General features: G+C 36.0%; 1 protein-coding gene across 25 annotated transcripts in view; it reads right to left on the minus strand.

Moving 5' to 3' along the window:
• Positions 1-286: 286 nt before the first annotated feature.
• ATF2 (activating transcription factor 2) overlaps positions 287-12,772 on the minus strand; it is a 48,297-nt gene continuing 35,811 nt past the window's right edge. For 21 of the 25 annotated variants that reach the window (XM_021552462.3, XM_021552452.3, XM_085585106.1 and 18 more), the window contains 2 exons: positions 9,444-9,549; positions 287-2,945 (listed from right to left, as the gene is read on the minus strand). In XM_021552462.3, coding sequence (XP_021408137.1) covers positions 2,719-2,945; positions 9,444-9,549 — 333 coding nt within the window. In that variant the 3' untranslated portion in view covers positions 287-2,718. The remainder of the gene's footprint in view (positions 2,946-9,443; positions 9,550-12,772) is intronic. The other 4 variants (XM_085585107.1, XM_021552461.3, XM_085585102.1 and 1 more) reach the window with 1 other exon arrangement.

Raw genomic sequence — 12,772 nt, forward strand, 5'->3', positions numbered from 1 at the left:
TTTGCTGTGGAACTCAGGGCAAGCAGGAATGGCTGAGCAACATCTGGGATCACCAAGCTATGTTTATGAACTCATTTATCTGAGGATTGGGCTCCTGGAACTAACGATACAATGCTTGTTCCTCAGCAGCTGCTGGAGCTCAGCCGCAGAGCAATGGTATTCACCTTATTTTCTCAAAAAACATGCGTGTTCTCATTCACATAATATCACTTTGACATTACAGTAATGCCTTCCAGAAAAACGCTGATAATTGCAAGGATAAAGAAAGAAGTCTGAAGACAGTGCAGCCTTTTAGAACAATTATAATTTCATTAAAATAGGAACATAACTTAAAGATAGATTTTATTCTCTTTGATGATTTACTCATGCAAACTGCACATAAAAGAAAACAGTACAGTTTGTGAAACATGTCAAATGTAAAGACCCAAAATGCTAAGTACAGAAGTAGTGTGACAACGTCTCAAAACGGAATCCATGGTAGTACGGCTAATACCTTTTCTCTATTTGCTGAACACAGATTTTAATGGTTCTTTTTCCAGCCCCATTGTTAAATTCATTAACTGTTTACACATCTCCTATACACTTATGTAGACTTATTTTACAAGCGCAACAGTTTTGTTATAAAAAAACTCCACTTACATGATTTAAAAGCCTTTGTGTTTAGGAGGGCAAATTATAGTATGATCAGTGAGGCCGCATCTAGTCCACCAAAAACTACAATGAAATGTGACTGTAGAGCTTTCTTGCAGAATTCACACTTTGTGCCTTTGCAATTCATTTTGTTCTCGCAAGACGTCCATTGTATTTAACCATCCTGGAAACGTTCAATAACTGTTACAGCTTTTTATCTTGGAATTGGGAAAGTAAGACTTTTAAACACATGAGGTTATCAACACAACTTTCTTAGTTTTAAAATACAAAATATTTAAATTCCCTAATATTTTCATGCTTAAAGCCCTGCAATGATACATATATGACTTAGATACTTCTTTGTCCAGTTTTCATTACAGTATGGTTGTATATATATTGCAGAAATTATATTTTCCTGTGAATCAATTACATTTTTAGATTTAAAACTGAACCAAATAGAAACCTGATGGCACTGACACTTAAAAAACGCATGGTATAGTGTGGAGAAGGAAGAGCAAATGAACTACACAACCCATTATAAATGCATTAAATCTTTGTTATATACATAATGGAATCCTGCTTTACTGCCAGTTGCTACTATGCATCTGTTTTTGCTATTATACAAAGTTTTCTGACCTGAAAGCACACATCTACTTTTTTTAAAACAACTTAATCTATTGTAAAATATTGTACTGTATTTTGAACATGAGTACAGAATCAAAATAGATAATGGCACATTTAAAAAACTCAATATCCTACAGATGATTGGATAATGAGAAAAAGTGTACCTACAATCATCTCATCAGAAACAAACTACATCATGGAATGTTAGTTATCCAAGTTCGCACAGTAAATAACATTTTAAAACTGCAATCACCTATCAGCCAGCATCACATTGAAGGCATCTTTAAACATTCAAGCAAAAGACTGCTGGCATTAACTACTGAACCATTCTCACACACACACCACACACACCACATTATAATTACATTGTTTCCAAGATACGGTAGATACTGATTTTTTTTTTTTTTCCACAAGAAAGGTATCAAAATTTTTGCTACTAAAAGATGACAGTGCTTACACAAGAATTAAGTACAAGTTAGCTTGCAAATACAAGACAATGACAAAAAAAAGTCGAGTTGTCTGAAGAAGGATTTTAGGCTTTTCTGGCATCCAAAACCATGAGTAAACTCCTTAGTCTGCGACTCAAAAATCCACAAAATATCAGCCTACTTTGGAATAACAAGTACTCCATATTTGATAACCCTGTATTTTACAATATGCTTACTGGTTTCAGCCTAGCAACAAGGGGTGGCTATAGATATTTATTCTGACTGGAGAATTAAAGCTCTCCTCCCATCAGAATCAAGTGTTGAAGTGGGAAAAAAACCCACCTGACATCAATTAAAAAAAAAAAAATCAAATCTATTTAGTAATGATCCTCATTTAGGATTGGTATGTGCATAAGTACTGTATCTCATATACTGTACTGGCCCTATTAAACAAATTAAAGACCCCAACAGTTAAAAGCCAACCAAAATGCTATACATAAAAAACCCAAATGTTTTTCTTCCAATGTTCTTCCTCTCATAATGTGCAAAACAACAAAAAGGCAAAAAGACTAAAAGCAAATTTACTGTTACTGTCTTTCTCTTGCCTAGTGCTTTATGACCTTGCTAACTTTACAAAGTCAATAGGGACTATGCAGAACTTTGGTATAAAAATGTCACATAATATTCTTATCACAGTCTTGGGGATGACCTTCGGTAATTCACCCCAACGTTTGTTAAAATAATACCAAATTAAAAATGAAATAAACCACATTGTACTGTACACACACTTTACACATTAAGCACGAAAAATAACTAGTAAAACTAATACTTAAAAAAAAAGTCTTTTGCAAAGAGACTAGAACTGGTGTTCTGTCTTATTTCCACCTGCCAATCATTAAAGCCAAATTTAAGTTGGATTTTTAAAAATTAATAATTTTAAGCTACAATTTCTCCTAGATGGAGACTGGTCTGTTGTTGGTTTCCCTTTAAAGTCACAGATGTCTATCTAAGGAACCGATGCAACACAAGTTTCTAATCAACTTCCCGACGGCTGGGCCTGGGAGGGAGGCGCCAGGACGATCTGGGACAGCACGGGCTCCGTGCTCTGGTCCGCCATCTGCGTGAGCACCGAGGTGGCCACCGCCTCCGCCTTGGACGTGGAGCTCACGCCGTTGGAAGTGCTGACGGAGCTGTGCTGGATCGCTTCCGTGTGCGGGCTGCTGGGCACCGAGGTGTCCTCCGAGCTGTCGTCCTTATCTGCAGCTGAACAAGAGCAACTCCTTTATTCTGTCCTGGAACGCCCAGCACCTCCTCCCAGTAACAGCAAGCACCCCCTAAATAACTAACACTCGTGCTGCAATGCACCATAAACTGCAACACAAGCTTATTTCCATTTTTTTAAAAAGAAAATACTACTTTGTAGGCAGAAAAACCAGACTGCAGTATGGACTATTCAGGAAACAAGAGTATTTTCACATCTTCAAAGCCATGATTAAAATTTCCTGCTGAGTAAATCAACCAGTGGGTACTATGTCTAATTCTAATGATGCATGTTCACATCAGTAAGCATTATTCAGACTAAAAAACGCTATTTATTGTGTCTGCTTAGTTATCAAACAAGAATAATTCTACATTCAGTAATAAATATTGGCGATCATGAGTAAGACATCAAAAAAAATATTACTTACACCACTATATTTACTGGACAAAGCTTGCACAAATTTTCAGCCCCTGTTCTTTTAACAGACTCAAGTTCCATAACTTTACAAATGCCTCTCAATAGGTTTTAATATTATTAAAACTGCTTTTTAAAATATTTTCAGAGTATTTCAGGTGTTCTCCACACAACTACAGTCAATTAGCCACAGAATTACATAATTATTTTCCCATGACAAAGGGTAAGCAGGTTAAAAAAATTATCAATGTGCAAAACTAGAATTTCCAAAATTATAATGACTTAAAATGTGCCTCTGGCACAGACATTCTAGTCATGCTAAAATCATCCTTTTTTCCACAGCTGTGGAAGTTAGCCAAGGTATCATGCAAACACTGCCAAACTAGAAGCTGAATTCAAAACTAAAAAAGCAAGAATAGAAAATTATCCTACTGTGTCACTCAAAAATAGAAATACTAATGCTGAATTTCACTATAACATTTTTGTATCACTTTGTGCTACTTAATGTTTGCAAGTACTTTTCACACCAGTTTTATGAACAGACCAAAATCAGTACCCAGGTGTATACTGGAAGTCCATTTTAAACTACTGCTGACTACTGTGAAGCAGGCATGAACTATTGCTTGGGACAAAGCAATGGAACAAAGCTTGATCTTCTCTAGTCTTGTCTTTGCAATCCCTTTCAGGTTTGCTTGAGATTGGCTTACAGGTTCAGAAGTGTCTCAGAGAAACGATGGGAGAGGATGACACTAATATAGGAAGACAAGCAATGCTGTGGTATTGTGCCCTCATTTCCACAAAAAGCCAGGCTAACAGCAGCAACTAAAAGGAACATAAAGTGTCAGAAACCAATAATGAAATGAAGTTTATGTTTTACTGAGGTTTATATGACATGCTAGCTATGGGTAAGAAAATTTACTAACTTAGCAAGTCAAGACCAAATATAAAGATCTTTGAGCAGCCCTATGCATACTAAGAACAAACTCCTCTTCAAAGCTTAAGAGCAACTGTTCTATTATTGACTGCTTCTAGAAAAGAAGGGTAAGGTCAAAAAGGATGGGTAAGCAAGGAAACTGGTAATTTTTTTTCTAAGAAGTACTTCCTACAGGAGCAAGGTGGCATCTCTCCTGCAACTCCACTAAAAGAGCATGGATGTAATAGCTTGGAAGTTAGAATGCTCTTATCCACAAGGGCAACTGTTTTATAGATCCTGCACTTTTTAAAAAACAGATCTTTCAAACATTAAAGGAGAGAGATACTGATGACATTGAACTAGATCTGCTGACAAGTACTGTATATCCAAAGGTTTCATAATAGCTGTATACAGTACGTGCAACAAAATTAAGATATTTCCAAAAGGCATTTGTGACCCTTTGGAGAGTCTGCCCATTCAAGAACAGAAAGAAAACAAACAAGGGTTAATTCAGTTAAAAGTATTCAACAGGATTTAATGTTTACCATACCTCTATCAAAACCTACAAGATCTCATGTAAAAACAAGCAAGAAGGAACACATGCAAACTTTTGCTAAAAAAAGAAACCCTAGTGCCACTTCCTGAAAAATACTCCATTACTAGTTATGAGAGTAGCATATTTTTTCCTCAGACAGAATGAAATGGCAGCAAGTGGGATGACATGTATCAAATACAGTCTCTCTGCTGTAACACCTGCTCCTCCTCTTCAGAACTGCTGTTATTCTCCTATGAATCTCCATCTTCCTATCAGCTTCTTTTGCTGATTCCCAATGTCTGTGCTGTCCAAAACCTCCTCATTATCAATAAAAATGGTTAGTTTTAAATGCTATGAGCCAGAGACAAAGAAGAAGTTAAAGTACATCACTATATTTCAGTCACAGAAGGAAGGTCTTCCTCTGTTCTGTCTTCCTTAGCATGTATTTCTGAACTCAAAAGAAATGTCTGTAATAATATCACAATGGTAAAGAACATGAGAAAAGCCTGGTTTTCTGAATCTGATGGGGTCTGGAAGATCCTATAAACAATGTAAGAAACAGTTAAGAGTACAGAGATGACCACCAATGTACAAGAGCAGTGTTCATATCACAGAGCAGATAAACAAACATGCTGTGCTGAAGACACAAAAGTATACAATTCAGGTATTTTCAGATGCCAGGGGGCAGAGAAGGAGCCTACAGCAGACAGGTAATTATATAAGACACAAAACTAACACTAATTTATGGTAATAAATTGGACTGGAAGCATAAATCCATGCAATAACTACAAACCAATACTTAGAAATGAGGTGACACCCTAAATAAAAGCTATCTGAATTTTTTTCAGCATCCTTCCTTATGTCCTTCCCTAACTTTACAGGAACAATGGCCAAAAACTGAAGAAAACCTCCATTTGAAGAATTAAAACCAAACAAGAAAATCTACTTAACAAATACAGAATGTATTTAAAAGTCATCCTATTACAGAGGTGGCTTGTTTTCTTAAGTCTGAAGACTGTGAATGAAGAACTTCTAGAAGAAGACAGAAAAGTAATACTTAAATTCTGACAGATGTTTTTTTTATTTTCCTTAGTTGACCAAAGATTTGCCAGGCACAGGACTGTGATTTCAAAAGATCAACTGATACATAACAGAATCATAGTGTACCAATTTAAAAAAAAAAAAAAGCATTTTAGCTTTTTAATGGCTTCCCCAGCTTTGCCTCAAATCAAGGAAAAAGCACAGTCCAAATCTGAAATTAATTCATAGAAATAATGTTTGCTGTATATTAGAAGGCTGAAGGTTTACAGAGCTACATCACATGAACTTTCCTGAAGGCTAGATAGCTCCTAGACGGGCTGTGCCATGAGGAACAAGCCACTTTGGATATGGAACACAATGTGGGCTAGAGTGGGCTCAGGAAAGATTTAAAGAGCACCAAAACAGCACAGACTTTTGAGGATATACAAAAAAGTACCCCTCTGAAGTAGCCAAACATTGCTGCTATTTGCTTTTTATCAATTGTGTTACCCCAACAGTAAGCATTGCTTACCAATAGCTTTCAGTAAGGTAAGCAAACAAAGAGGGAGGGATTTCAGTCTTTGGAAGAAAAAACCCACCTACACCAAAACAAGAGTGAGTATACAAGCACTGACATGATCCTGAATTCCTTTCACTCCCCTGATAATCACTAACGAAAATCACGGTAATTCTCAACAGGCCATTCAGGGACTACAGAGGGACCTAAGCCTAGAAATGCTTTTTCCCAGGGAGTTGTCCTTTGCCAATATCCCCTGCAGGCACTGAAGCAGCACTGCCTGTCCAGAACAGGCTGCAGGAACACAGTGGTTTCAAATCATTCAAGGTCTGAAAATGGTTAGTCACCTTCTATCTTCCTTTTCAAAACTAGCTACAAAAAGAACCCAAACCACCCCATTTAACGCCTCCTACACTGCAGCCTGTATCTTGTTTTATATTCTGTTTTGAACAAATGCTCTTGAGTATTACAGTGCCCTTGTGAAAAATATGAAAAAAACACCTAAAAAAAATTTTCCCCCTTTTTAAAAAAACTCTGAATACCACAAGACATTTTCTTCTCACTAGTTTTCACCTTTGTTCTATCACAAGCCCACAAAAATCCTAAAAAAAATAGAGGGAGAATTGTAGAAGTCTTTTAGAAATTATCTAGTATAGAAGATAACATGAAAAATACATGAACGGCATCTAGATATCTTGTATACAGAGCACTTTCCCAATCCATAGCTGAAGATGCAGTCAGAACCAATAGCATCCTTGTCTGGAAAATAAAAAAGTTTAAGCTGGCCAAGTTTTTTTGAGGCTGACTCAAAGTACAATATCAATTTTTCTGGTTTCTCTGTCCTGATGACATCCTCTTTTGAAGCAGGCACAAGGCTTTAAAATCAGAAAAACATGATCCCAAAAACAATTTCAGAAGAAAGGGCTACATGCACTGTTATGCTTTTCACTTGGCCTGAGAAAAAATGTGTCTGAGAAATACAAAAAATCTTAAAATATATGTAAAAGGCCAAGTGATAGATTATTTGTTCCTATTCAAGAGCATAATACACAAAAAGCCATCAAATTGTGCACTTGGCTGTTAAAATATTCAGCACTGCAGGAACTCTTTAAGCTGGGGTCTTCAATTTCTTCCAGAGACCAGACTGCTAAACCACTTACTACATTTTTGAAGCAATTCAGCTTTGATTATTGATGAATGTAATATGTTTATTTAAATACACTTTATAGGAACACCATTTTCATGAACATATTGACTGAAACCATTTTCTTCTCTCAAACTGTACTGTGGATATGTCACTTAGCCAACATAGTTTCCTAACAATATTCACACAGAGATAATGTAACAAAATCCTTTCAGAGGAACGGCACTACAACTATAATTCATGTTAAGCTTTTATTTTCAAATGACTTTTCAAGAAACTGAGCTATGCTTCCCATTTCCTTGTGTAATACTATTTTCCTCTAAAATATAGGCTTTTGCCACTGATTAGTATTTTAGGTCTGATTCATTTAGCATTCTTTACTGAATCAGAAGCACAGTCCTTTACTGAGGGCTGAAAATAAGCACTACTAGACAGGCCATTCACTAGTCCTTTAACAAAGAAATCCTTGGCATGGAATCACTTTGACAGTTTATGACTTACGATAAATATTTCACATCCCAATTCAGGAACATGAATCCTCAAACATCAAATTTTAAGAAACCTATGGGGTGTTTTGTTTTTTTTTTGTGTGGCCTTTTTTTGGTTAAAAACCTTGCATGCATAATACTATCCCCCTGTAGCTTCTGTATGAAATTATGGTGTTCTGTCAGATGGGAGCCATAATGGCCTCATCCCTGCAGCAATCATTGTTAATATAAATCCCAAACGTATTTCTATACTGTTCCAATTTACTCCAAGATGCTATTTTCTGTCTTGTCAAAATGACTGGAGATCAAAGGACCAAGATAAGCTCAAAACTGACAAAATCAGTATTCCAAATATATATGGCAATACAGAGCTGCTAAATCTCCTGAATCTTTTAAATTAAAAAATATTGCCCATTCTGATGAAATTGCTTACAATGACTACAAGTAAAGATGGTGGCTATTAAGTTTTATCGCAAGCACCTGAGGATCTGTTTGCATGCAGTACAAAATGTTCCTTTATTCTCCTGAATTACTGACACTGGCAAATTAAAATGAAGTGGCTACATATGGCAGAAACAATCTTCACATTTACAAATATCTTGAAATATCACTAAATCATAAAAACGAAAGCTGTGGGTTATATATTATGAATGTTGCCTAATGCATCCCCAGCTCAGTTATTTGTAACAAATTTGTGTACAATGGACAAAATTGGCCATTTATTCTACAGCAGCAGCAGCTGGTTCTGGCACTGTGTATCACAGCCAAAAAGGAAGCTACAAGTCAGGAAAGCATAATTAACCTTTAAAATGCTGGAAGGATGAAAAGTAAATAGAACTACTTAAAATAAAAATAAGGATTAGAAAATATTGGTATTGACAGTGCTAGTATTCTCCTCAATACCAGAACTTTAAAAATACCCTCTAAATAGAAAAGCAGCCACTTATTGTGGATACCAAAACAATCTAGAAGACATTGTACAGTAGGCGCCATGAACCTGCATCTGATTATTTTAATGGCTTGGCTGATCCTGAATGTTATGGTAAATGAGGACAGATGTTATAGTACCTCTACTGAAATCTCATTACAATGAAGGAAAAACACCCACAAGGACCCTTCACTGTATTAGGCTATGATAAAGTATAAAAAATTGTTTATCATGTGCTATTAATACTTTAATTATGTTTTCCAAAGCAGGTGTAGTAACTGATAGTCCTTAAATGCTAATTATCATATGCATTCATTAAACAAACATAAACCTTTCAATGTTATGCAACAATTCAATTTCAACTTAAACATATTTTTAATTATTATGTAACATTTCCTGTCTTCAAGATTATAAATAAAGATCTTTGATATAATATATGTAATATTAGAACTGCACTTCTCAATTTTAATGCTCATTCAGTTCATTTTGGCAGTATTTCATTGATGCAGCCTCAGGCCATAGGTAATGGAACATTACTCACTATGATAGCCAGATTTCTTCTGCATGGCAGTTACAGGGCAATCTTTATGAGCCAGAAGAAGCTGTTTCAGCTGTGCCACTTCATTTCTCAGCAGGGTGACTTCATTCTAAAGGAGAAGAAAGTTATGCACTTTACCAGGCTCAAACAACACACATTTTGAAGGTAAGCATTAAGTTTTATAGGATTTTCAGGTGTTCATTTAGGGGTAGCTGAAATACAAGAAGTTTCAATTTGGTATATATTGCAAATATATATATATATTTATTTTATCTTAAAAAATGCTGAAACTTGGCTAGCTTCGTTACACTTACTGGGAAATGCTTGGGTTTTTTTAAAAAATACAATATATGTTTTCCAGTTTACAGATGCAGAATCTACATATAGTCTCAATCACATGATCCAGCCACTATCAGACTCTTCTGGAAGGTTTTGTGATGAATTTTAATAAGAATAAAACTACATTTAGCTCCACATATTTTAACAGATGTCACAGCTAACACTAAAAAAAGGGAAAGATAGAAAAGAAAATCCAAAAAGCCAATGCAGAATAATTTTTTTAGTGACTCTATTTATACTTGGACTTCAAAAAAGAAAATCTCACATACTGGAAAACAATTTAGTAAATATTGGTTGATCTCCAGACTGATTTTTATTTTGGCAGCCGTACATAAACATGGTCTCTGAAGGAATCATTGATAATAATGACAAAATCCAGAGATGTCGGCTTGTGTCGCTAAAGCACAGCGCAATCCAAGAGACAGCACCTGCACAATCCAGCACCTGGATTCATTTCCAGACTCTGCCTTTCCACTGTTGGGTGACCTTGAGCAAGGTCATTTCACTGCTTTGTGCTTCACCTTCCCCACTTGTAAGGTGGAGAACTGCAATACTCACCTTCCCTGGAAAGCAGCTTGGTGACTAGAGATGAGGAGTGCTACGTAACTGCATTGAATGTGACAATCCAGATTAGGAATGGTATGGCATTTTGATAGACCCATTTTCACTTTGTAGAATACAATAATATTTATGAATCAAATTATCTGTAATGCTTTTTGATCCCTGTATCTGGACACAGTATGTGTTTTTCATGGGTTATTTTATTTTGAATATAAATCTTTTCCATTAACACTTGAAGTTACTTCAAGTATAAGAACCTTTGCATTTTATTTTAATATACCACACATGTGACGTAATTATTTAGTAAATGCTTATGTTTATGCATTTAGAATCAAAGAAAAAAAAAAAACAGGAAAACTAGATTGCATCTGAAATAACTGGCAAAATAAACTACAAGTAAGTCAACCTATTTACTCGCAAGTAAGAAATAAGGCAATGCAGCCAGAGATGAGATGAATTACAGGTTAAAGGATTCCAAAAGAAAACAAATTTTCCAGAACAGAACTTACTAGGTTTAACTACAGTAAGTAACTAAAATATCAGACTGTTCAAAGAAAAGCTCCTCTTTTGTGTTCTCTCTCTCTCCATTTAGAAGACAACAAATTTCAAGCCTTTATACCTGCAAAATCCTCTTAAGGTCTCCTTTTCTATTCAGTCCTTTTATGTGTAGAATACCCTTTAGAAACTTTTTATTACAAGCAAAAGCTGGAAGATGCCAAAAAATCTGACTTCACAGACATTTGTAATGAAAGAAAAATGTGACTGCAAACAAAAAGGTTTGTAATGATAGAAACCCAACCAAAAGCCCCACAAATTCTCTACCAGGTGGTGTCACATGTCCTGAAACCTTAGGCTGTTAGGAAAGCAAAGGACGACTGCCTCCAGCTCTGTCTGCCCTTAGGTTCACCATGTTAGTTACTGAGGAGCCACAAATCTTGATACCACGTAGGCAGCTGCACAGAACTGACATAGGTTGTGTAGGAAAAAACACATTGATTTAGTTTTGAGACACCCGATAACCTACAGAAGCAACAGTGTCCAAGACTATGAAATATAGTTCTGTTAGTTCAAAGGAACTACAGCAAACCAGGAACTACAGCAACCTGATAACCTACAGAAGCAACAGTGTCCAAGACTATGAAATATAGTTCTGTTAGTTCAAAGGAACTACAGCAACCAGGAAAAGGTTTGCAGAAATTTTCTATCATGTCTCCCACATTTTAAGGAAGAATTTTATATACAAACAGCACATGTAAGTATGAAGTTGCTGTTTATCTGTGGAAGTAAAATTATATGTTTATGAAAAATTTTTATAATGCAGTTTATAGCTCAATGTCAGCTGTATTAAAAATATTAAAACGCTGCTAGCATAAATACAAAAAGCATATACATTATCTTACATTAAAGCAAGCTTGAAAAACATGGATCAGCATTCCTATATAAAAGAGACTGAGGTTATTTCTAGAATAATGGTAGCTGTATATTCTATAACACCACTTGTGCCAATAGTACCACATACAATGCACACACTACTACACTAGAACAGAGCTCTGTCTGCTAGACACATGGATGGGGAATGTCACAGAAAGGCAACCTATGGTTGCCATTTACATATTGACAGTAAGAGCCACTTCTACCTGGTAAAGGCTGCTGTTTAGAACCCATTCTTATACATATTGCAGTTAATTATCTCACTTGTGACAACAGCAAGTCCTTCCATCTTATTCAAAACATGTGAATGTGCGGTGGTCATTTAATATGTGGTTAACATGCGGAAAACAGGCTACCAAGAAACATGAAATAAACACTTTTAACAGGTGGCACAAACAAAGATTATTCTGGATTTTCACACTGGAAAGTTCTCCTCATTAGTGAGACAGAACCAAGTGCAGGCATCAAAAATTCTTTAAAGAAATAGGTCATATAGCTCACATACTGTTGAGAAGAATTTGTGTGTCCTCGCATTTCAAAATGTGCTAGCATGAAAAAGCAGGTTTCTGGAGGAAAGCACATTGACTTGTGCCTGCACTCCATCTTTCAAAATATGCCTTCCCCTCTGCATTCTTATGAAGGGGGGACACAGTGTATGACACATTCTTCTGTATCTGCCTATTCCTCCCTGCATCCAAAATGCAGATGTAATAGTGGGACCATGGGACCACATTAGCCCTTGCTCAGCATCATGTGGGACAGCATTTGTGATATGTTATTACTCAAAGTATCATCAGATGCAGGTAAATGTGACTTCTGGGAATAGGGGATTGTCTGTGGTTGAGTTAAACACCATTCTTCCTGTTTCCTTTTTGGGCAACTTCCTCTATGGGAAAGGATCTTTATTTATAGGCATAATTTCATAATTTAGCTTTTCTAAACAGCTTCTGCAGCATCAGTACAAACCATCACTCAACTGCTGCTCACTGAAAACCCACTGT

This window comes from Lonchura striata, chromosome 7 (genome assembly GCF_050655825.1).
Source record: "Lonchura striata isolate lonStrDom1 chromosome 7, ASM5065582v1, whole genome shotgun sequence".
NCBI classification, from domain to species: Eukaryota; Metazoa; Chordata; class Aves; order Passeriformes; family Estrildidae; genus Lonchura; species Lonchura striata.